Source organism: Cetorhinus maximus, chromosome 27 (genome assembly GCF_964194155.1).
Source record: "Cetorhinus maximus chromosome 27, sCetMax3.hap1.1, whole genome shotgun sequence".
NCBI classification, from domain to species: Eukaryota; Metazoa; Chordata; class Chondrichthyes; order Lamniformes; family Cetorhinidae; genus Cetorhinus; species Cetorhinus maximus.
Window position 1 is genome coordinate 13,993,558 of NC_135905.1, and position 26,563 is coordinate 14,020,120.

The window sequence follows — 26,563 nt, forward strand, 5'->3', positions numbered from 1 at the left end:
GTCCTCTGGAGGGTCGAGACTTGGAGGTCCCAAGCCTACTTTCGGGGTCCTGCTGTGTGGCATTGGCACCCTCCTTGGCCTGTGGAGCTGGAGCTGCTAAGGTCACAGGAAGAGGGGATTTGGATAAGCCAGTCACTCCCAGAGTCACCTGGATGGATGGGCCTGGGGTGTGCACCTGCTGATCCTCCTCCCTATGGGTGCCCAAGGGCCCCAGGCTGACTCCTTGAGGAGAAGGGGAAGCTGGAGTGAGAGCGAGCTGCCAGGCACCACTCTCTCACACACTGTTGGAGGCCAACTATGGCATCAGCGATGGAGTTGAGCCCGCGCAGCAGTGCAGGAGCGACATCCTGGACCAAAGTCTCCATGGCGGCTGTCATCCGACCAGTGTTGACCTCAGTGTGTTGGCATGCATGCACTATCGCTTCAGAGTGAAGGTGGACAGACTCCTGCATCATACCTTCCAATCTGAGCAGTGCAGCCGACATCACTTCCTGGTGTTCCTGAGCTTGTCTTTGCAGCTCCAGCGACTGTGACATGACCGAGTCCAGAGGCTCATCATCTGACTCCGACTCAGCAATGTTCTGGCCTCCAGCAGTCCTCTGAGTTCCTGGGACCTGGGAAGTCCCTGCCTCCGCCTGCTGTGGATCAGACAGTGTGATGTGCTCATCAGATTGTGATCCCGAGGCTACTCTATAGCTAGGTCCCACTGAGGTGTGTGTCTCTGCGCTGGTGGAGGATGTGGGTGAGCGCTGTGATGTGACATCAAGGAGGGTGCCTCCAGATTCCTCTTCCAAGGTTTCTGCGGGGCTTGATTGGAGGCCCTGGGTCATGGACTCCATCGGCAGTTTCCCAGATGTGCCTGCAGAAGCAAGGGGAGATAATTACTGCATGGCAGTGGCCTGTGAAAGAGGACACATCGCTCACAGCATGGCTGTCTGATGGATGTTGCACTGCTGGATCCCCACTTGGGAGAGCAGCGCCGACCTCACTGTCAGCACAGGACCGGTCCAGATCCTCACTGGCCAGCTGGATGGCTTTGTTTTCAAAGTCCGTGAGGACCTTGATTTCAGGCATTCCTCCCCCAGTCTGCGACCTCTCCCTCTTGTGTGCCAGCTTGTCCTGCATGAATAGAGATAGAGAGAGAGTGTAAGCAGGATGCCTGCCAGGCCAGATGATAGGTACGCCTGGCGTGTGTGGGTGGTGAGTGGTCCCAGGACAGAATGAGGACAATGACGGTGAGTGTGAGAGAGTGAATGATGTTGACCCTTGAACCCAGCAGTGAGTGAGGGCCCCATAGATGTGCGTGAGCTGAAAGTGATGAGAAGAGTGACTTACTCTGGTGAAACAGAGGAGATCATTCATTCTCTTGCAGCACTGGGTGGCTGTCCTCTTTTGCATGGCGTTGGCACTGACCATCACTGCCACCGCCTCCCAAGCTGGGTTAGTGCTGTTGCTGCCCATCCTGCGGCCAGAACGGAAGTAGAGGACATTGGTGGGTCTCCACAGCATCCAAAAAGTGCTTGAGGGATGTGTCGCTGAACCTGGGGGCTGCTGTCTTCTTCAGTTTCAGGGCCATGTCTTCTGTGCAGCAGTGGTGCTCTGGAAGCACTGAGATGTGTGCTTGCGGCTGGACTTTAAATATGGCGCCTGGCGTGATGCGGCGTGTTTCCCGGGAGTGCATAAATAACGTAGCGGGTTTGGGATGATACGGCGTGAAAACCCACCATCGCGGCCGGCGGGTAAAACGTCTTTTTATCTGCCCGCTACCGCACATAGTGCAAATCTGGGACTATTCTACCCTGTGTGAGAGGTGGTTCTAAACCGGTGAATCATGTTGAACGGGAATCACATTCTACTGAGTTGTCCCATGATTGTCTCTGTAACAGGGTGAGACATCTGTCACACAGCAGGAGGCAGGGTTTGATTCTGATGAGCCTTGCTATTTCCAGCTCAGTTGAGTCAAGTTCCCACATTACGATAATAACTGGGAATGAAAAGGTCCTTGGGAGCTAAAATGCCAAGAGCTGAGGTCACTCCAGTAATGCCTTAATTATACTCCATGTAAACAAAAAACATAAAGGAATCCCCATCAGAAACTGCAGGTGACAGTGTCGAACTGTAAGACAGAGTCTTGTCACTAATTCGATTTCAGTTTCTACATCAGGACAAAAGTGCAGTTTGCTGTTTGCAATGGTTAAACCAGAGTCTTTCTGTGCTCCTCCCAGCATGAATGCTTAGTCTTTGGGAACATCGAAACAGGAATTCCATCATTCAATCAGGTCATGGCTGCTCTTTATTTGAATCTCCATCTATCCACTTTTGATCTATCTCCTTGATCGGTCCATAAGACCATAAGACCTAGGAGCAGAAATTAGGCCATTCGGCCCATTGAGTCTGCTCCACCATTCAATCATGGCTGATAAGTTTCTCAACCCCATTGTCCCGCCTTCTCCCCGTAACCTTTAGTTCCCTTACCAATCAAGAACCTATCTATCTCGGTCTTAAATACACTCAATAACCTGGCCTCCACAGCCTTCTGTGGCAATGAATTCCATAGATTCACCACTTTCTGGCTAAAGAAGTTTCTCTTCATCTCTGTTCTAAAAGGTCTTCCCTTTACTCAGAGGCTGTGCCCTTGGGTCCTAGTCTCTCCTACTAATGGAAACATCTTCCCCACGTCCACTCTATCCAGGCCTTTCAGTATTCTGTAAGTTTCAATCAGATCCCCCCCTCATCCTTCTAAACTCCAACGAGTATAGACCCAGAGTCCTCTAACGTCCTCATATGTTAAGCCTTTCATTCCTGGGATCATTCTCGTGAACCTCCTCTGGACCCTCTCCAGGGCCAGCACATCCTTCCTGAGATACGGGGCCCAAAATTGCTCACAATATTCTAAATGTGGTCTGACCAGAGCCTTATAAAGCCTCAGCAGCACATCCCTGCTTTTATATTCCAGTCCTCTCGAAATAAATAAATAAATGGTCGATCCCATTCCTGAAAATTTCGATTGACCCTGTGTCCACAGATTTCTGGGGGAGAGAATTCCACACACTTCCAGTGCCCCTTGTATGAAAAAGTGCTTTCTGAGTTTACCCCTGAATGGTTTAGTTCTAATTTTAGGATTTCATCATTTGCAGTGAGCTCATTGGCTGGACCCTGGTTGAGAAGTCTAAATGTATACTCGGAGAAAAGGTTGGATAAAAAGGTTACACAAAGAAGTTGTTAAAAGCTGATGGGGGGAAGATCCAGGTGAATCCTATAGCGAGTTAGGCATGTTAAGATATGTCAGGAACACTTAAGCCAGTAGCGAACTAAGACTCATTATAATAAACAAAGGTCAAATAATGAAGGTTGAAAATGTTTCCCTGATGTCCGCTGAGTGCAAAGTATTTTAAAGAGCTATTATCTTCTGAAAATGCGTTTTCATTTTACCTTTAAGCAAATGAATTTGAAGATCCTTGCATCATTTTTGTCACCATTATGTTTCCTGTAGTTAACAGGATGATGAACTTCAACTAATTCATTTTTTATGTCTTAGCTTGGAACAAATGAAACAGGGTTTGCTAAGCACTCACCAAGGCTCCTTCGACAGCACTTTCCAAACCCATGACCTCTACCTCCTAGGACAAGGGCAGCAGATGCGTGGGAACACCACCACTGCAAGTTCCCCTCCAAACCACACACCACCCTGACTTGGAAATATATCACCATTCCTTCACTGCCGCTGGGTCAAAATCCTGGAACTCCCTTCCGAGCTGCAGCGGTTCAAGAAAGCTGGCTCACTACCACCTTCTCAAGGGCAATTAGGGATGGACAATAAAAAAATGCTGGCCTAGCCAGCGACGCCCACATCCCATGCAAGAATAAAAAAAAACAGTTTTCCAAACAGTCAGTAGCTCTTCAATAATGTTCAGATTCCTTTCTCCTCCAATTTTCACAGAAAGAAAGAGAATAAGCAGAAAGGTCCATAAATATTTCATAGCAAGTGCAGACAAGGTCACAACTAACAAGAGGTGCAGTGTCGGGATATAACTGTAAAGAGGAATGATAAAACTAAAAGACATGGTAGACTGAGGTACAAGAACACACAAGCTTTCAAAATTCTAGTCACAAATGCTAGGAATCTTAGCAATAAAATTAGAGATTCCAAAGTTTAAAAGGAGACTATGATATGGCTATCATAGAGACGTGGTTAAGTAAAGACATCAAGGAGGGAGTAAACTTACAGGCATATTGGTTGCTTCAGAGATATAAAGAAATAAATGAGGGGATCTGAGATCTGTTTTAATGTATTCTCCAGCATAAAGACAGACTTAGACTTAGACCAGAAGACAGGGAGGAGTTTAAGATTTATGCCAGAGGGAAACTGATTAGGAGAGCCAAAATAAACAAGGTCAGGATTGTTTGGAATGTGATCCACAATATGAAAGGCTGTTATAAATATATTTGGAGCAAACAGGCAGTCAAGAAAATAGTTGAACCCCTAATGTGCTACTATATTACACGATCAAGAGACAGCAAATATTCTAAATCTAATTATTGTATTGGTGTTCAGACGAAACCTTAGTCCGCCTTCTAAAAATTGAGCTAGAACGTCAAGAGCAAGAGGATAAGACTCTAAGACTAATATATGTAATAGATTGTGAGGGGATGACTAAGTGGAATTCAATGAAGAAAACTAAGGCCCAAGTTGCGATCTAGGGTACTGAAGGAAATAGCTAATAAACCTAGATATGATCCAGCGGGCATCTTTAGGAATCCTTGGAAATGGGTGATTGTGCCTGAAGGTTGGGGAAGAGGCAACTTGATGCTAATGAACCAAAAAAGGGAAAAGGAGAAAACCCAGGGAATTTCAGGCTGGGCTGATTAATCTGATATCCATTGCAGGGAAAGCACTGGGGTTGGGGGGTGGGGGGGTGAGGGGGGTGGAGGGGTGTGGAATATGTCCTGAAATACTAAATGATATTTCACCTGGAGTAATAAAGAATTATAAGAGTGAGCCAACATTTCTTCATGGGTTAAAGATTACATCAGACAAAGCTCTTGGCGTTTTTTGATGAGATAACCAACCTTATGGAATTCAATGGATGAATATTTAGATTTCAGCAAAGCTCTTGATAAAGTTCCACGTGGGAGGTTCGCCCACAAGGCTGGGAAGCATAGGATAGCTGGAGTGAGATACTGATGAGAAAAGGCTAAAAAAGCTGGAATTGTCTCCACAGGAGTTGAGAAGGCTTAGGGGTGACCTTATTGAAGTTTTCAGGATCCTAGGTCATAGTCTCAAACATCGAAGGGAAAAGAAACATTTGATAGGGTGTTGATTATATGGAATGGATTGTCAATGGAGGTGGTAGATTCTGATTGTATTGGCAAGTTCAAAAATGTGTAAGTATCCACGGACAAATTCAATGGAGGGTTATCAGAGGCACCGTGAGAACATAAGAAATAGGAGCAGGAGTAGGCAATTTGGCCCCTTGACCCTGCTCCACCATTCAATAAGATCATGGCTGATCTGATTGTCCTCAACTCCATTTTCCTGCCTTTGAATCCCTTATATTTCAAAACCCTGTCCAACTCAGTGTTGAATATATTCAATGACTTAGCCTCCACTGTTCTTTGGGGTAGAGAATTCCAAAGACTCATGACCCTTTGAGAAGCGAAATTCTTCCTCATCTCCATCTTAAATGTGCAGCCCCTTATTCTGAAACTTAGTTCTAGATTCTCCCACAAGGGGAAACATCATCTCAACATCTACCCTGTCAAGCTCCCTTAGGATCTTATGTGTTCCAATAAGATCACCTCTCATTCTTCTAAACTCAAATGGGTATAAGCCCAATCCTTCCACATAAGACAACCCCTTCATCCCAGGAAACAATCTAGTGAACCTTCTCTCAACCGCCTTCAATGCAGTATATCCCTCCTTAAATAAGGAGAACAAAACTGTACACAGTAACCTAGGTACTTAACGTATATTTTCTAACCTCTGGGTCTGGGGGATAATGTTCGCTGTTTTATATTTGGGTCTGGGGGTAATGTTCACTGTTTTATATTTGGGTCTGGGGGATAACGTTTACTGGTTGGGATGGATTGTGATGCTATTTTCCAGTCCTGTTTTCTTCTGCATCTTATGTAGCCATTTCCCCTCTCCCTATAACCCTAGGAGCAGAGGTCTGAGAACAAGTCTTCTGCTCACATCCTCAGCTTGAAGTGGTGTATAGTTTGGGAAGATTCAGTTCCCCCCCTTTCACACCCAAATACACCGCTTTCCTTGGTCTTGCTTTCTTGCTGCAAGTCTGACTCATTTATTTGAAGGAGCTGAGAACCATGGAACTGCTTATTTCTCACACACCATCCACTGTCTTCCATTCTTCCCATGCCACGGTAATATCACATCATCGCTTCCTGATTTATCTCTTCCTTGACTCTCTTCAACATTGTTGATCTCTTGTACTTATGGACCTTACCCCTTTTTGATTGCCCAATGGAAAAAAGGAAGCAAAGCAGAAAATAAATCCAAGCAATTTAACTTTTGCCACCTTCTCTTCAGCAGTAACCCAAATGATTGAGATGTATCAGTTGTTTTAGTCTCAGTTGTGAAGACTATGATGTACAACTCATTAGACAAGGTCATGCCTACTCAGAATTCCACATTAGAAGAATCTAATGTGCCTAATATACTAAACTACAGTAATAATGATAAAGGGTTGGATTTTCATGAAGTTGGGGAGAGTCCGTGGAGGTGTGAAAATGTCAGTCGGGACCTGATTCTGGGATTCCTGATCCCATATCGGGGATTTCTCATTTTTACCAGTGGCGTTTAAGGGTGTGTGCCTGTTCAGGTTGTGAGCCCAGGCTGTATATTTCCAACCAGGCTGGCTCTATAACAGGGATAGGCATTTCCTAGCACCTCCAGAATTTTCATGGAGTCGGGCCAGCTTTTAAAGGATTCGTGGTTCACAGCACTTCAGAGGTGTCATGAACCATAGTCTGCATGAGGGAAACTTTTGAAAGGTAAGTTCAAAAGGTCTTACCCATGGTCTGTTTGCCAACCTATGCCCCTCCACTCACCCACCTCCCCCCATGGCCCCTCATACCTTCCATGTGAAACTATGACACTTCCATGCCAAGCTATGGCACTTTCATGTCCATTTACCCACTGAACACTCTCTATAGAGCCAACAGACCCTATAGTGACAGTAGAATATGTTAAAAAGCTTAAAAAACAGTAAATTGTTCATAAAAATTTCTTTTACTGCAGCCCAATAAAAGTGTCAATCATCTAAACCCTTTAAAGTATCAATAGCAGAAACTGTAAGCACTTGAAACCTCTTTATCTTGTGCAAATAAACATTATGAAATTGACAGAAGAGATCAGAGAGCCAGAGATGTCAACCAAGCAATATTTTCCCTGGGGGGCAGTTGTTTCAACGTATGATTGGATTTATGGGCTCTCAACTAAGAATACATAATGAGACTTGACTGAGAGCCCAGACCCCCATTACGGTGCTGAAACAGCTGCTTGGCAAGGAGGGTTTGAGGGGGCCATGGACGGTGGGTGGAGGGGCATAGCTTGGCATGGAGGGTAGGAGGGGCCATGAGGGGTGAGTGGGGAGCATGAGGTGATATGGATGGGGCATGGAAGTGTGTGGGGTGTGAGGGCTGGACCTTACTGTTTTTATTATAATTTGGACGAAGTCCCAGAGCACCAAGGCAGACCTTTTAAACAGCTGGCTTCTGTACCCGGCAGCCCCTTTGGCTGACTACAAACATATTTGGGGGAGCAGCGGGCCCAATTCCAGTTAGCACCTGCGCCCCTGAAACAGTTTCATCCGAGGTGGGCGGGAAATTTCCCGACTCTCGCGACCTGCCTCGAAGATCAAAATCCAGCCCAACAAGCCTGATGAAAGCATCCGCAAACACCTTTGGTTCACTTGGAGAGCTGGCGAGGTTGAAATATCACCTTGCAACGTAAGGTTAACTTCAAACTGTCAGAAGGGAATGCCTGGGCACTCCCGATTAACAGGCAGCAACTCCGAGTACATTTGTCAGAAACTGTAATGTGATTTGTGCATGAACAAACTTGGCTGTACTGATAGTTTATCATCCCGCAGCTCTGGAAAACAGTTTTCATAACCCAGCCTGCGTCGAGTTGTTCATGGGAGGTGGGGAGGATGGTTTGTTAAAGCTCAGAAGCCAACCCGATGTTTGCTTCTGGGACTTCTGCCCACGATTCTCGCACTTGTGCAGAAATTTGCAGCTATTCCCGGGCACCGAATCACTTGCTCAGATGCCAGCAATGAGTAAAAAATGTGGCACGATTGCCAGAATCAGAGGAGGTGAATTTAGATTTCACTGGTCAAGTGGAATGGGCTCCTTGCGAGTTGCCCAGTTGCTATCAAATGCTACTTTCTTCTCTGTTCAAATTGCCATGGGCCCATATCATGCCACGGGCAAAAAAACAATCCCTTTGCCGCCAGCACCTCTTGTTGATCAGCCACTAGAAAATGCAGTATTATTTACAGTAAACTCCTGCCGCTCGCACCCCTCCCATCGCAATTTTGTTTACCCGCGCAAATCTGTTTGCGTATCCAACAGCAGTTCACGCCCCCGAAACTTCGCTCATCCACGGTTAAAAATGTAACAGTCCGGATGCTGCCAATTTAGGGAGTCGAACCCAGAAACCAAATGACCGTTAAGAGACAGAAGCTTGCCTCTTTTTGCAGATCTTTGAGCTGTTGACAAACATGCTGCTTCTGTGCTTCAAGCTCGTGCAGCCTGTCAAACCAGCAAGAAAGCCATAAGTGCACAGTGACATTTAAACAGCACACATGCACAAAGGTTAATGAAGAATTTACTGTACTGTATCTTATAAAATCCTTCAGAAACCATTAAAAAAACAATTTGTCCTCTTGTCCTGGAAGAAAAAGTGCCCTGCAGAAGCCCCTTCACTGCGCATGTGCAGTCTCCATGTGCACGTGATTTACCGGGTTCTGCAGTAGTGCAGTATTCTGCAGTACAGTTACAAGGCAGGACAGCACTTTACTAAAAACGTGTGAGTCACAGCCAAGCAGAAAATGTCCCAGGAAGGTGTTGACACTTGAATGAAAAGTCACAATCCAATATAGACTGCAAAATGATGCAAGTGCTTCCATATTGGCCAGGGGATACTCTGTGAATGAATCCACAACCAGGTACATTAGGCAGTCTGAAGAAAAAAATAAAGGCCAGTGTTAGTGTTTCTGGTAGTCATATTGCCAGGTTAACTTTTGTAAGCAGGAGAGATCCACAATTAGAGGAAATGGGGAAGTTACTCAACGTATGGATGGAGCACCAGCATCAAAGGAGGACCCCAGTTAATGGTCCAATCATTCGGATCAAGGCCCTTGAATTGTATCAGAACATAAAGAGTAGTAAAGAGGGTAGTGCTGGTGATGGTGAAGGTGGTGCAGAAGATGCCTCTCCTATTTCCATAGAATTCTCAGCCAGCACAGGGTGGTTCGATCGCTTTAAAAAGTGTTTCGGGCTGCATACTGTGAAGTTGGTGAGGGACACTGCTTCGCCTGACCATGGGGAGTTTCCCAAGGTGCTGCAGGAATACATTGAGGAGAGAGGCTAACCAGGCAGAGGTGGTCTCCAGCGCAGATAAAACTGGCCTGTTCTGGAAGATGATGCCAAATAGGGCCTGCATTTCGAAAGAAAAAAACACAGCTCCTGGTTCCAAAGCAGCAAAGGGTAAGCTGACAGTTCTACTAAGGGCCAATGTGGCTGGCTTTGAATGTAAACCAGTGCTGGTTTATAAGTCAGAAATCCTTTGAGCTTTTAAAGGGAAAAATAATTCTCATCTGCCAGCCTTTTGGAAGGCTAACAGCAAGGCCTGGGTTACAGCAGTAGTACCTGAAGACAGGTTTGCCAATTGCTTTCTGCCAGAGGTCAGGAATTACCCGAGGGAAAAGAACCTGTCTTTCAAGGTCCTACTAATCCTCGATAATGCACCAGGGCATCCACACTCTCTCGCAGAGAGCCATCCAGATGTTGAAATTTTGTTTTTGCCTCCAAATACGACCTCACTTATCCAGCCATTGGACCAGTGGGTCATTGCCTCATTCAAGGCTTACTATACCCGATGAAGTTTCACCCACTTCCTTCATAGTCTGGAAGCAGACCCTTCAACCACAGTCCGTGATTGCTGGAAGGAATTCAACATCCTCATAGCAGTAGGCGTAATTAAGGGCTCATGGGATGAAGAGCTTCAATCATAATTGCCTGCTGGAAAAACGTTTGGCCTGATTTCTCAGCATTCCCCAATGTGGACGCTAAAGTGGGCAGGATTGTTGACTTGGCAAAACAAGTTGGAGGGGAGGGATTTGAAGACATCACCACAGCTTGAAGTGGATGAGTGGCTTCGATCTCATCAAGAGGAACTCTCTACGGAAGAACTGGTTGAACTGATAATAAGCTTGAGCAGGAGCGGGAAGAAGAGCCTAACAAGGCTCAGTTCACAACCAAGATGATGGCAGATCTCATCGGGTCAGCTGAAGGTTTGAAAAAAACGGGCAACTGACCATGATACAAGCATGGAAAGAAGCGTCGACTTTTGTAGAGCGATTGACAAGGCTATTGCTCCTTACCGAGAACTTTACAAAATTGAAAAACAGAAGTCAAAACAGTCAAAAATAACATTGTTCTTCTCATCCAAATCATCCATCAGCCACGTCACCCATTCCATCTACATCCACTCTCAAACAAAGTATGGTACCAGTACTGTACAGTACAATAATGTACAGTACTATGATTTGTAAATGGTACTACTGTATTCTATAATTGAAAAGTTTTAAATTGTTCCTCTTGTGTTGACGAACAATTTCTTCAGTAAAAATGCCTTCAATTTAATTTTAAAAAGTAGTTTCTATTGACTCCATTGAGGTAGAAGTGTGAAATTTGGGGATGGCTGGAAAATATCTAATTCAGGTCCATTAGAAACTGTGTTTGCCTGTTCACGATTTCACTCTTCGCCAGATCCTGCGGGAAGAGAACCCCCGCGAATGGCAGGAGTTTACTCTACTATTTATATTAAAATTAGTATTTGTGGAATAGAAGTGTTTGCCAACTTTCTTTCAAGCATAATACTATGGTAATTACGTAAATCAGATTAAAACCATATACAGTTATGTTACAATCCAGTTAGGGACCAGTAACATTTTTGTTTAAAGTAGACAAAGTTTGAAATCCCAATTACCGACTAAGAGAATAAGGCCACCAGGTTCCATGGTTCTACACAAACAAAATTAACTTTATTGTTAGAAAAGTAAAACAATTTACAATATCTATCTTATACACTAACATTCAGAATTAACATGAGATAAAAATGAATTAACAGGCAAATTGTGGTCAAACACACCACACTACACGTTAAATGGCCAGTGCGTCCAAGTCATATCCCACAGATTTCTCAGGAACCCAGCCAGACTTCAGTGACCACTGTGAGTTCCAATGACTCTTTAAAACTCTGTCTCCCTTATGAAGGATTTCAACTCCTCACTTTCGAAGATCTAGCATCTGAATTCCCTCCAAAGCCACTCTAGACTGCTTCAACAACTGCTCACGTCTTGATGGTTCAATCTCTTCTCCTGAGACTGCGTTCCACAAGGTTCACAAAGCTGCACTCCTGCCTCTAATTACCAGCACACTTCCAACTCTTTCATAGACCTAGCTGGCACTCCCCTGGGTTTCTCTGAACTCCAGTCTCCCAGCTGCACCAAGCTATAACTAGCTCCCAGGGCTTCTTCTGGGCCCTAACCCCCTCCAGCATGGAACCAGTGACCTTCTGGCACCTTCACGGCTCCCCAGGACTTCTCCTAAGCTTTAACTGCACCCAACACCTCCCAGGGCTATTCTGAGCCCTAACTGCCTGGAGCCTGCGATTGGCAGCACCCTTTCGGTATTGCCTTTTACCCCTGCTGCAGTACGCTCAGATAATTGAAACCAGAGAACCTTAAGCTCCACCCATCTCCATGACAACATCGCCTTTCAGGGTTCACTGAATGCTTTTAAACTAATTTAGCTCTAATCCCAAAGAAAACATCTCTCTGGACTGCACTTCTATGCAGGCGACATAGACATCAGATCTCCAGCTCTCTAGTTAAGTCGGCCCACCTGCTGTTTTATGGCTCTTACCTTCCTAGCTGTTAACCCTTTAAGTCAACATGGCCCCAACCTTTCAAGATTCCAAGCTGTGTTTATCCCATTTCCTACAGTTCAACTTCCCAAAACTAAACATTACCTCTAAAATATTAACATGAGCTATGAACTAGATATTCATCATGGGTGTCACAATACAAATTGTGTCACTGTGTCCAAGACGTGACCTGATTTTGCTGTCTCCCTGGGCCTCAGTGGATACTTGTTCAGCAAAGACAATTTTGCAAAACGAGGAGAGGTGGAAAAGCAAATAAGAGAACCAAAGAGGGAGTACAAAAGGAGACAGGCAGCTAACATAGAAAGGAACCCTAAAGTCTTCTGTAGGTATATAAATAGTAAAAGAGTGGTTAAATGGAGGAGTGGGACTGATTAGGGACCAAAAAGGGATTTATGTATGGAGGCAGAGGACATGGCTGAGGTATTAAATGAATACTTTTACTGTCTTTACCAAGCAAGAAGATGCTACTCAGGCCATGGTGACAGAGGAGGTAATTCAGACACTAAATGGGTTTAAAAGTGATAAGAAGGATAGGCTGTCTGTACTTAAAGTTTATAAGGCACTAGGATTGGATGAGATGTATCCAAAGATACTGAGGGGGTACAGAACTTGAGTATTGCTGAAAAAAGGGACATAATGAAACTTTTCATCTTGCACTCATCAGGACACTTCCCAAGAATACCAATATAAGGGGAAAACAACAATTTATACTAAATGAGAAGAGAGTGCTGATTCTGAGGGAAGTGAGAGTGGAAATTTCAGAGGAACTGGCCATAACTTTTCAGTCTTCCTTAGACTGGAGGGTGGTTACAGAGGACTGCAGAATTGCAAACATTACACCCTTGTTCAAAAAAGGGTGTAAAGATAAGCCCAGCAACCACTGGCCAGTCAATTTAACTTCAATGGTGGGGAAACGTCTAGGAACAATAATTTTGGACAAAATTAATAGGCACATGGACAAATGCAGGTTAACTACAGAAGGTGAGCATGGATTTCTTAAAGGAAAATCCTGTTTAACTAACTTGCTGTTGAGGAGGTCACAGAGAGGATTGATGATGGCAATGCAGTTGATGTGGTGTATATGGACTTCCATAAGGTGTTTGATACAGTGCCACACAACAGACTTGTGAGAAAAGTTACAGCTCGGGATAACAGGGACAGTGGCAACATGGATACAGAATGGACTGAACAAAGAGTTCCCTGTCACACTCTCCACAGATGCTGTCAAACCTGCTGTGTTTTTCCAGCATTTTCTGTTTTTGTTTCAGATTTCCAGATACGCAGTATTTTGCTTTTATCTTAGGGAACAAAGAGTAGTGGTTAGTGGATGTTTTTCGGGCTGGAGGAAGGTTTGCAGTGGAGTTCCCCAGGGGTCAGTGTCGAGATCTTTGCTTTTCCTGATATATATTAATGACTAGACCTTGGTGTACCCGGCATAATTTCAAAGTTTGTGGATGATACAGAATTTTGAAGCATTGTGAACTGTGAGGGGGATAGTGTAGAACTTCAAAACGACATAGACAAGGGTGGAATGGGGTGGACAGGTGGCAGACGAAGTTTCATGCAGAGAAATGTGAAGTGATTCATTTTGTTAGGAAGAACATGGAGAGACAATGTACAATAAAGGGCACAATGCCAAAAAGGGTACAGGAGCAGAGGAACCTAGGTGTATATGTGCATAAGTCATTGAAGATGGCAGGACAGGTTGAGAGCTGTTGATAAAGCATACAGTATCCTGGGCTTTATTATTGGGGCAAAGAGCACAAGAGCAAGGAGGTCAGGGTTAGGGTTAGGGTTAGAACTTGTATAAGACGCTAGTTAGACTTCAGCAGGAGTATTGCGTCCAGTTCTGGGCACCGATCTTTAGGAAGGACATGAGGGCATTGGCGAGAGTGCAGAAAAGATTCACGAGATTAGTTAAACGGTTCAGTTATGAAGATGGATTGAAGAAGTTAGGACTGTTTTCCTTAGAGAAAGGAAGGCTGAGAGGAGATTTGATAGAGCTATTCAAGATCATGAGGAATCTGGACAGGGTAGATAGGGAGAAACTGTTCCCACTCGTGAAAGGATTGAGAACGTGAGGGCACAGATTTAAAGTAGTTGGCAAAAGAAGCAAAAGCGATATGAAAAAAAAAACTTTTCATGCAGTGAGTTGTTAAGGTCTGGGATGCACTGCCTGAGAGTTTGGTGGAGGAAGATTCAACTGAAGCATTCAAAAGAGAAGTAGATTATTATCTGAAAAGGAAGAAAGTGCGGGGTTACGGGCAGAAAGCAGGAGAATGACACCAAGTAAATTGCTCATTCGGAGAGCCGGTGCAGACATGATGGGCTGAATGGCCACCTCTTGTGCTGTAACAATTCTATGATTCTGTGATCTCTCTGTGAAGCAATAAAGCTGCCTCTTGTTTAAAGTAGAATTTCCTGGCTGTGACCTCCTCAGCTTGAAATGTTCCCTGGATATGTACAAACTCTGTCCCTGTTTTAGTAATTGAACTATAATTTCATCCAAAAATACCCCAGTGAATTAAAAAAAATCTTGGAAAATCTATCACTTAGCCACAATCTAATATAACCTGAAACGCAGACTTTGATATATGTCCATGTTGTCATGCATGGTCTGACAGAAGGGTAAGCATAAAGAAAGTTATACCGGATTCCACACAGGAATATTCAAATTAGTCCACTCTGAATTCTCTGGATTATGTATAAGGATGGCACAGTAGTGTGAAATCAATGAATGCACTCGGTGTGTAAATTAACGTGGGCCCTCCCTTTTGTCGAGCATGAACACTGATCCCATATAATGTTGGCAGCAAAACCAAACAGCACAATTTGTGCCAAACTAGTTAACATAAATTGCTAGGAAATTGCAGAGGCAGCAATGTAGCATTTTTTTGCCTCTTATTGTTCGACTTTGGAACTCTGCCTTAGAAGCCGGTGCCATTGGATATCTTTAAGGCGGGGTAGATAGGTTCTAGTTAAGCAAGGGAATCCAAGGTTATCGGGGGTAGAGGGAAAGGTGAAATTCGAAACACAAACAGAGCGGCCATAATCTTCTTGAATGGAGGAGCAGGCTCGAGGGGTCGAATGGCCTCCTTCTGCTCCTACTTTGTTTGTTCGTACGTTCAATTGTGTGCTTGTGTATCTTATCGGTTGGCATTTGAGTGACGGGAAGCGTGTTTGCACATCTTCTGATAATTGTATGCACTGAAATTGAGATAAGTGTGTTGTGTGTTTCTTGAAGGGTCTTTTTTGAGTTAATGTCCTCCAGTGAGGAATATGTACACAATTTCCCTCTTATTTATGAGCCACGAGCCTTTGCATTTGAGAAGTCGAGGTTCTCATCTCCATTTCTAGAGGGAGATGGTAGTATAGTGGTAATGTCACTGGACTAGTAATCCACAGGCCCAGGCATAATGCTCTGGGGACATGGGTTCAAATCCCATCATGGTAGCTGGTGGAGTTTAAATTAAACTAATAAATCTGGAATATAAAGCCAGTCTCAGTGATGGTGACTATGAAACTATCATCGATTGTTGTAAAAACCCATCTGGTTCTCTAATGTCCTTTAGGAAAACTGCCTTCCTTACCTGGCCTGGCCTACATGTGACTCTGGACTCATACCTAAAAATGAAGTGTCTACCTGGTGAAGCTACAACACAGGACTGCTTGCATGCCAAACAGCAGAAGCAGCATACAATAGACAGATCTAAGCAATCCCATAACCAACAGATCAGATCTAAGCTCTGCAGTCCTGCCATATCCAGTCGTGAATGGTGGTGGACAATTAAACAACTTACTGGAGGAGGAATCTCCACAAAAATCCCCATCCTTAATGATGGGGGAGCCCAGCACATCAGTGCAAAAGACAAGGCTGAAGCATTTGCAACAATCTTCAGCCAGAAGTGCCAAGTGGATGATCCATCTTGGCCTCCTCCAGAAGCCCCCAGCATCACAGAAGTCAGTCTTCAGCATGATATCAAGAAACGGCTGAAGGCACTGGATACTGCAAAAGCTATGGGTCCTGACAATAGTGCTGAAGACTTGTGCTCCAGAACTAGCTGCACCCTTAGCCAAGCTGTTCCAGTGCAGCTACAACACTGGCATCTATCCCACAATGTGGAAAACTGCCCAGGTATGTCTTGTCCACAAAATGCAGGATAAATCCAGCTCGGCCAATTACTGCCCCATCAGTCTACTCTTGATCATCAGCAAAGTGATAGAAAGGGTCGTTGACGGTGCTATCAAGTGGCAATTGCTCAGCAATAACATGCTCACCAACGCTCAGTTTGGGTTCAATGTGGAATGGTTCAAGAAGTCAGTGCACCACCACCTTTTCAAGGGCAATTAGGGATAGGTGATAAAAATGCCAGCCTAGCCAGTGACACCCATGTCCTGTGAAAGAGTAAGAAAAAACCCACAGCAATGTGGTTGACTCTCAACTGCCCTCTGAAATGGGTTAACAAACCACTCAGTTCAAAGACTATTAGGGATGGGGAACAGATGCTGGCCCTACCAGTGACGCCCACATCCCATGAAAGAATAAAGAAAGTCTGCCTATTTCCATCTATTATGATTCAGGTTAGGAGCTCTGTGGAGTGGGCAGTGTGGTGCTGAGCACCAAAATGCCCAGTTCACAGCCCCATTGTGATATTAAACCTTGTACTCACTCTAGCACCCACCTCCTCCACAGTGGCTTGAAAAGATACTGGGAGGGAGGATCCAGGGAGAGGGTGAAGGTTCTTAAATTTTCAAACTGGGAGCATATCCCCACAACCTATCTCGTATGTGCTTGTTCCAAGGTGAAACACATCATTAACATATTTAAATCAGACACCTGTAATATGATTAGGAGCCTTGTTTAAATTTAGCAGTTTTTGGCCCTGGAAACCTGACAGTAAGAGGGAGGTGGGAGCTATTTCCTCAAAAAGGTTTTACAGCACTGCTTGAGGGCCAAGAGGCTCAGGAGTACTCCACCCAGCCCCTCAAGGAGTCTTCAAGCTCCCCCCTGCCGATTGTGGCCCCTCTCTTGCCCAGACACAGCCAACAATCTTCTCCCCCCAGCCCTGGTCTCTCATTCACATCCCCTTTATTTACTCCTGCTCCTGATTACCCCACACTTTGCCACACTGTCCCCACACATATCATGGTTATTGTCTCTGTTTAGCTGCATAGACTAGATATGGGCCCAGATTTTGTGGTTGCAATGATGACAAAGCTGTCGGCGTTTGCAGTCATGAAGCTATGAAACTGACAGCAACCTCTGGCGTCCACAGTTTAACACAGAAAACCAGAAGTTGCTGTCAGTAATTCCCTGATCCTCCAAAAGATGCGCTGTTAAATTCTCCACAGACGGCAATCGCTAGAAATCTGAACTGATGAGAACTTCCTTTTTTTAAAGCTGTAGCATTGCTGTTAAAAACCCTCAACAAAGGTTGTTATTGAGCTGTAACTAGGTTTTTAGCAGCACACTAAGTAATGGCTATTGCTGAACCAACCTCTTTGCCCCTGGAAAACTAATTTTATATTTGCGTTGTATCAAATGTTTTCATTTTGATAAATCCACAGTTTTTAAATAGAAGTTAACTTCACTTCATGTGGTGTAGCCATCAACAGAGCTATCTATTTTGAGACTTGTCAAAAACTGCGCTCCTGCTATTACTTATCTCAGCAGGAGACCCCTGAAATTCCATTCACTTGTAAACTGGAATTCTCATTAACCATTGACAGAACTATAAAATAAGCATAAAAATGACTCCAGTGTTTGCTGACTTTTAACTATAATACAATTCTCTGAAATGAATGTTAATCAGTGTGCATTGTAATATTCAAACTAAGTTTTAAAGAGTGGGACTGACTTGCCACAGTGAGTTTACAAGGCAATCTTTTCTAACACTTGGAAATCTAGTACAGATTAAAGAGAGGAAATTTTTATCTCTTTCTGATAATCTTCCCTGTCTGCCTTCTCAGGTAGATGTAAAAGATACTATCTCACTATTTCAAAGAAGAGCACAGGAGCTCTCCCCTGTGTTAAATAAAAGCAAAATACTGCGGATGCTGGAAATCTGAAATAAAAACAGAAAATGCTGGAAAAGCTCCCATCTGTGGAGAGAGAAACAGAGTTAACGTTTCGAGTCCGTATGACTCTTCTTCAGAGTCCTCCCCTGTGACCTGGCCAATGGTTATCAGTCAGCCAGCAGCACAAGAAACAGCTCCTTTGGTCATTTACCGCATTGCTATTTGTGGGAGCTTGCTGTATGCAAATTGGCTGCTGCCTTTCCCAGCATTACAACAGTGATCACATGGCAAAAGTATTTCATTGGATGTAAAGCGCTTTGGGGTGTTCCGAGATCGGGAAAAGCGCTGTTTGAATGCGAGTCTTTTTTCCTCTTGGGTTACCATAAATGACACCAGTTCTGTCTCACTCAACCCAGCTGCATGTCTCAGAAACAAGAACTAAGTTCTGAAGGATCTGAAGGTTGGTCAAAATCGCCATGTAATAAATAAAACTTGTGCAGGTGTTTTCCCCACACCTCAGGAATTCGAAAGAAATCCCAAGAGGATTTGAAATTGTGTACCACTCAATGATATTAACGTCACATTTAGTCCCAAGGAACTTGGTATCTCTGAACGACAAACAGCAATTAAACCAGTTCTTAGTTTCCATTTCACATTGTGCAATGAATTTGGAAATTGTTTCTTGGATCTGTAGAGTTTTCTAAAGGTGCATTTCCACTCCAGCTACTGGTCTGTCAAGTTCGGCTTCTAGCTAGGAACAATGTTTACATTGCATGGTCCTCACCCGACTGGAAATTCATGCATGCTGTTGCACAATGGTTATGTTACTGGTCTGACAAACCAGCAGCCTGGATTAATAATCTAGAGATGTGAATTCAAATCCCACCATTGAATTTGAATTGAGTTAATTAAGTAAGTATGGAATAAAAAACTAGCATCAGCCGTGGTGATCATGAAACTACTGGATTGTTGTAAAAACACATCTGGCTCATTAATACCCTTAAGAGAAGTTAATCTGCTTTCATTACTCAATATGGCCTATATGTGACTCCAGACCAACAGCAACGTGGTTGACTCTTAACTGCCTCTGAAATGGCCTGGTACGCCACTCAGTTCTATAGGGATGGGGAGTAGATGCTGGCCTTGTCAGTGACACTAACATCCCTTGTATATGTTTTTTAAAAATGAACAGTCCAGTTTGGAAAGAACTCCTGTACACGCCTGGTTATCCATCCTGGTCCAATGTGCCAATGCATAACTGGGGGCCAATCTGGTGGTACAAGGTGAATGAGACCTGGAGCGAGTAAGAACATGGGCAGCAGAGTTTTGGGTGACCTCAAGTTGACAGATAAAGAACAGATAAACTGTTTTTTTAGTTAGGCTCGTTGTGGGATAAATATTGGCCAGGATACCGGGAAAACTCCCCGGCACTCATTCGAAATAGTGGCATGGGATCATTATCATCCACCTGGAAGGGCAGGTGGAGTCTTGTTTTAATTCTCCTTGATAAGATGGTACCTCTGATGGCTCACTGCTGCAGTGAAGTTTCCGCCTGGATTTTATACTGATGTCGCTGAAGTGAGACTTGAACCTGCCACCTTTTTACTCAGGTGAGAGTGCTGTCAGTGAGGCAAAGCACAACAAATGCCATGAAGAGCATTACAACGGTGCCTCCTCCACATTCTCTTCACATCATCTACCTCGATGGAGGACACTCTACCTGGTCCTTCACATTAGCAGTAAATGGCATTGTTTATTTTAAAATCGGTTACTACCTGTATTAAAATAGTGAATAATGAATTTCAAAAATGAGTTAAGTGCTTGTATGTTTAATTTGCACATGCTCCAGAAATTTCCTCTGCGGTTGTCTCGCTCTGCTGCCCTAACCTTGAACTGAAGCTTTGCAGTAAACAGGGTTTCTGCTGAACTTCTTCCTAAATTATGGAGGTGGAGTAAGAGAAGCCTCAAGTAAATCCCTGGCGAGTTGTATCTCACTCCACTTTGGTCTTCAACACGGAAACATAGAAATGCCACCAACAGCTGAATACATCAAAGGAATACTAATATTATTACTCATTTTTGAAAATGTATAGTCTTGTTGGGATTTTTTGAAGTCCTGGTGGGAAGTCCTATTAAAGGAGAAGGTACAAGCCCAGTTTTTATTTATATGATTGGTAATTCAGTACGATTGCAAGATCTCGTGTGTTTTCTTCCTGAGAAAGAAATGTTTTCGCAGGCAAGTTGATCGCATTATATCTGTTGAGAACTGAAGTCCTACTCAATCCCACTGGTGATCTATTATCTTGGGAGCTGACAGATCGTGTAAGTTGCTGATGTCCTAGTTTTGCAGCAGAGAATGTTCCCTGGCATTTCTCTTCTGCATGGGTGTTGGATAATCTAGTGGGCTTCCTGAGTTAAGAGTTTCAATTATTGCTGAATCAGGTCAGCATTGGGCCAAAGCCAATTCATTCCATGTGGGATGCATGATGGATTTAAAACCAGGTCACATAAGTGATCATTATTTTTTTTTTGCTCTTTCAATTCTGTTCATTTGAATAGAAATAAAAACTGCAGTTTCTATAACAGACAGCAGATTCCAAATGCCAGTTATTCACCAGGAGAGCGAGTCGAAAAATATACCCCACTGTGTGACTGTTTCTACTGGAGCCAGAGAGTTGAAATGAGCCTCACCCAGTCTGCAAATCCTCAATGAGCTTTGTTTTGGAAGAATTGAAAACATAATTGCGATTCAGTGAAAGCATGGTGGACATTGCCTATTTCTACTCTCCCTCCTAACCACAGCATGATTCATTACTACATGATTAAGGACTCCAGAGATTAGAATTAAGAGCTTTGATGACTCTCAAACCATTCCATTAATTTTTATCCTGATTTAGATAGAATCTTGCTAATTAGGTGCTGACGTCTTAACTGACGTGAGCTGTGTACATGATGTCCTGAATTTCAATACAGAGCACATTTAGCCAAAATGAAAAGATCACTGTGAACCCTGCTTAATCCAGTATGTTTCTGTCGGTAGCTGTTATTTCAGAGAGGTATGCAATATATATTATATGTTGAAACATTTTTCAGTCTTTGATTATCTTGAATTCCCTCTGACTGTACAAAAATTACATTTTCACTGTAGGATAAAAAGAAATGGCATTTTAATCCCTGCATTGTAATTATGGCACTGCCTGCACTAATATCAGAGCATCTTTTACAGGATACCACACAGCGGTGTGTATAGTGTGCATGCAGAGAGTGGTAGAGACATAGTTACTGAAAATACATGGAGCTATTTGCATAATGTACATTGGCCTAAAATTTGTATGCAGTCCAAACAAATTGGTAATGCCCTAATTAACAATGTACTGCACATATATTTGTTGCCTTATTACAGCTATGCATGGGTTACTCAGTAGTTTCAGGCTCCTGAATTACCCATCTCTTACTTAATAATACAAAACCAATTTGCAACAGCCTTATGTTAACAAAACTACGTTCTATTTTTGTTACTGATTCCTGTGAAGGGAGCAAAATTGAAGCTTTTCCGAGAATTCCTTCTGCTTAAGATTCTGGGCTTGATTCTTCTCATACTGAATGGCTTTGGCATTTTTTCTTTACATTTTAACTCTTTTTTTGACAATGTTCTGTTGATTTCTGAAGGCGAATGGCTAAGTTTCCAAACTCGAAAGATTATTAAAAGGTCATTTTTTTATTTTCCCTCATACTCTTGGGTGCCCTTCCTCCAGCCAAGTGATTCGGTGGGCAGCCTGCCCAAGGCCTGTTTGAATGTCACTGCGTGGACCAGCCTTTCTAAAGTAGCCTAGGATGACTCGGCCTCCAATTTTTCATCCTCCCTCCTGCAGAAGTATCTGGCTTTCATTCGGCATCTCCCTATCCTCTGTCTTAAGATTGGGAATCCACTATGAGGGGAATGCCAGTTATGGTCCCAAGTCTTAACACGCTATGAATCAGTATCTTACATAGCACCACTGCATTTTGGAACAATAACATGCTAATTATCATTCTGATTTTACTCTACTTTAGTCTTGGGACTAAACACCAAAATATCTGATCCTTCCTACCCTTATAGGATCTAAGAGACTTTTCTCTTGGGAGCAAATTACCATCTGGCAATTATCATACAGAAGGCAATGGCTGCCACAAAATAATTTGAATAATAACACACGGGAATTCTGAGAGTGCTTAGGCCAAAGATGTGACAAATGGTGAAGTGAGTGCGGGAAGCCTAGCCTGTCAAGCTTGTGGCTGCAATCCTGTTTCAAGGCAAGTACGCTGTAGCCGCATTGGAGCACAGATAAGGTGTCCCTTAGCTGTGGTGGCCTGGGGCATGTTAGGAAATTGCAACCCAATTGATTGAGGTTGCACTAAAAGCTATGAAAATGATGTTCGAGCTCCTTGTCAGAACATATGTTTATGCTTTAGAACAAGCTGTATGTCAATAGTAACCAGGGCCATGGATTGTCCTGACTCTACCAGTGCTCAGTGTGTTTCCCTTAATAACTGCAGATCCCATAAGAGCTCAAATTCAGTGTCATGTCCTCTTCTTGTCCTCGTTCATCCGAAACAGCAAGGTAATGGTGGGACGCGCAGTTATCTCAGCATCCATTGCACAAGTGAATGTCCATTAATCAACCCGATCATTTCCAAAGTGCCCAACCCCAGTGACCCTTCCCTTGGCAATTGTCGGGCTGGCATATGAAATTTGCCTCCGTTGAAGATTTTCATGGGTTATGATGTGTTAACTATATGAATAGATGCTGTCAAGTTTGGGTTTTAAACTGTGTGAATTGTAGCAACGAGGGGAAACTCAAAAAAGAAAGCAGTCCCACAGTTTAGAGCTTGGGAAGTATGTGTTGGAATTGGAGACAGTGCAATGTCTTTGAGACAGAGAGAAAAAAGGGAAGAGAAAGAACATGTTGGACAGTGCATCTGGGCCTCAGGAGCATCTATTTTACGATCAACAATGAAAGAGATGAACGATTGTAATGAAAAAGGTTAGAGACAAAGATGAGAAAAAGGTCATCTATAGGGTGGCCAAACTTTTCTGAATGTACCTGGCAGGATTGCCAATGAGTACAATATCTTGTATTGGCACCCCATTCACAAACGTTCACTCCCTCCGTCATCGACGCACAGTAGCAGCAGTGTGTACCATCTACCAGATGCACTGCAGGAACTCACCAAGGCTCCTTTGACAGCATCTTCCAAACCCGTGAATGCCACCATCTAGAAGGGCCAGGGCAGCAGATGCATGGGAATACCACCACCTGCATCTTCCCCTCCAAGCCACTCACCATCCTGACTTGGAAATATATCGCCGTTCCTTCACTGTCGCTGGGTCAAAATCCTGGAACTCCCTCCCTAACAGCACTGTGGGTGTGCCTACACCACATGAACTGCAGCAATTCAAGAAGGCAGCTCACCACCACCTTCTTAAGGGAAATTAGGAATGGGCCATAAATGCTGGCCTAGCCAGCGAAGCCACATCCTCAAGAATGAAGAGGAAAAAAAATCCATCCTACACCCTTATACAGAATGGAGGTCAAATTCCTCTTGACAATAATGTAATGAAAAAGTCAACACGAACAATAAACAGGATTTCCCATTTCATACTCATTCCCAACTCTTTCCCATAAAATTGTTAGGAAGAGGAATTTTTGCGTTCTGTGTAAATTATGAGCTACACCTGACTTGGGAGCAACCATTTTAATAAATAGCCATTCGTCTCGGCACAGTTAAATTGTAGTATATGGATTATTTTGGAAATTACCTAGATGGTTTCAATGGAAACGCTTCTGTTGTTTGATATTATTAGAATAGACCACTTCCTGGTATTTTATATTGAGCAGCTGAGGTATCAAAACCTAAAATTAGCAACTAACGAGTCAATTCCGGCTGTGGGCATGGAAATCAGCTGGTCAGAGCTCAGCCTGAGTTTACCGCAGAAGGTGCAACACCTGCCCCTTTACTTCCCCTCTCCTCACCGTCCAAGGGCCCAAACACTCCTTTCAAGTGAAGCAGCATTTCACTTGCACTTCCCTCAATTTAGTCTACTGCATTGTTGCTCCCAATGCAGTTTCCTCTACATTAGAGAGACCAAACGCAGATTGGGTGACCACTTTGCAGAACACCGTCGGTCTGTCCGCAAGCATGACCCAGACCTCCCTGTCGCTTGCCATTTCAACACTCCACCCTGCTCTCATGCCCACATGTCCGTCCTTGGCCTGCTGCATTGTTCCAGTGAAGTTCAACGCAAACTGGAGGAACAGCACCTCATCTTCCGACTAGGCACTTTACAGCCTTCCGGACTGAATACTGAGTTGAACAATTTTAGATCATGAACTCTCTCCTCCATTCCCACCCCCTTTCCGATCCCCCCCACTTTTTTTTCCAATAATTTATATAGATTTTTCTTTTCCCACCTATTTCCATTATTTTTAAATGTATTTCCATCCATTGTTTTATCTCTACCTTTTAGCCTATTTCGATCCCTTCCCTTCCCCCCACCCCACCTCCACTAGGGCTATCTGTATCTTGCTTGTCCTGCTTTCTACTCTTAATTAGCACATTCCTTAGATAATATCACCACCTTCAACACCTCTTTGTCCTTTTGTCTATGACATCTTTTGACAATCTGGCCCTCTATCCAGCTCTACCACCCCCACCCCCCACCTTAAACCAGCTTATGTTTCACCCCTTTTCTATTTTTACTTAGTTCTGTTGAAGAGTCATACGGACTCGAAACATTAACTGTGTTCCTCTCCACAGATGCTGCCAGACCTGCTGAGTTTTTCCAGGTATTTTTATTTTTGTTTTGGATTTCCAGCATCCGCAGTTTTTTGCTTTTATTTCATTAGAATTCCCTTGTTGAGGTATTTGGTCAGGGCCCTAACAAGGATTTTCTTCAGGAGAGACAGGGCTCGAAGGATTTCAGGACAATTTATCTGAAGGAGAGTGGGTTGTGGGACACCCTATTTGACAGGAAGGGGAAAAAAAATTGATATAAGCCAGGAGAATAGCGTAGAATTCCTTTGAGTAAATGATAGTTACGAAACTCTCCATGGGCTGATCCAGGAGGTGAGGGTGAGACCAGGGGCAACCTTGATGGCAAGCGGATAAGAGCATCCAAAAGAGAAGAGAAATGTAAAGTGCTAGGAATGAAAATAACACCCAAACAAATGGAAACGACATCAAAACCTATTCTAAAATCATATGCTGACCTGAATAAATATGTTAATTCTCCCATTAATGTGTTGCCATGTTACTGTCATTTAGGCTGCAGTGATGGACCTGGTGAATGAAGATAAGGTAAAGAGCTTCCAGACTCCAATCTGGGACAAGTATCTGGAGTTATTGTCAAACGCTGGCTCTGTGGTAAGTAAAGCAGCTCACCATGCCCATATCAAGACCCCAAACACTCCTCTATCCTTTTTTCTTTGTGCCAATGCATTTACAGTGTTTTCTGTAACTAAATAAGTTACAGGAGCAGCATATACATCTGGTAGTCAATCATTTTTAAAACTCATTCATGGGAAGTGGGCGTTGCTGGCAGAGCCAATGTTTCTCGCGGTTTTTTTTATTCGTTCATGGTATGTGGGTGTCGCTGGCTAGGCCAGCATTTATTGCTCATCCCTAATCGCTCTTGTTCAGAGGGCATTTAAGAGTCAACCACATTGCTGTGGGTCTGGAGTCACATGTAGGCCAGACCAGGTAAGGACGGCAGATTTCCTTCACTAAAGGTCATTAGTGAACCAGGTGGGTTTTTACAACAATTGACGATTTGTTTCGTTGTCATCATCAGGCTTATAATTCCAGATTTTTATTGAATTCAAGTTTCACCATTTGGTGTGATGGGATTCAAACCCAGGTTCCCAGAGCATTACCCTGGGTCTACAGAGTACTATTCCAGTGACAATACCATTATGGCACTGCCTCCTCTAGCTGCTTACCCCTAACTGCCCTGGAGAAGGTGGCGGTGAGCTGCCTTCTTAAACTGCTGCAGTCCGTGTGGTGTAAGTACACCCACAGTGCTGTTATGCAGGAAGTTCCATGATTTTGACCCAGCAATGATGGAGGAACGATGAATATAGTTCCGTGTCAGGGATGGTGTGTGGCTTGGAGGGGAACTTGCAAGTGATGGTGTTCCCATGTGCCCACTGCCTTTCTCCTTCTAGGTGGTAGACGTCAGGAGTTTGGAAGGTGCTGTCGAAAAAGCCTCGGCAAGTTGCTGTGGTACATCGTGTAGATGGCACGCAGTGCTGCCATTGTGCGTTGGTGGAGAGAGTGAATGTTTAAGGTGTTGGATGGGTGCCAATCATG

General features: G+C 43.8%; 1 protein-coding gene across 2 annotated transcripts in view; it reads left to right on the forward strand.

Annotated features, from left to right (window-relative positions):
- Positions 1–26,563, forward strand: part of fuom (fucose mutarotase) — a 119,843-nt gene that overhangs the window by 24,929 nt on the left and 68,351 nt on the right. For both annotated transcript variants that reach the window (XM_078531041.1, XM_078531042.1), the window contains exon 4: positions 25,520–25,618. In XM_078531041.1, the coding sequence (XP_078387167.1) occupies positions 25,520–25,618 (99 nt within the window). The remainder of the gene's footprint in view (positions 1–25,519; positions 25,619–26,563) is intronic.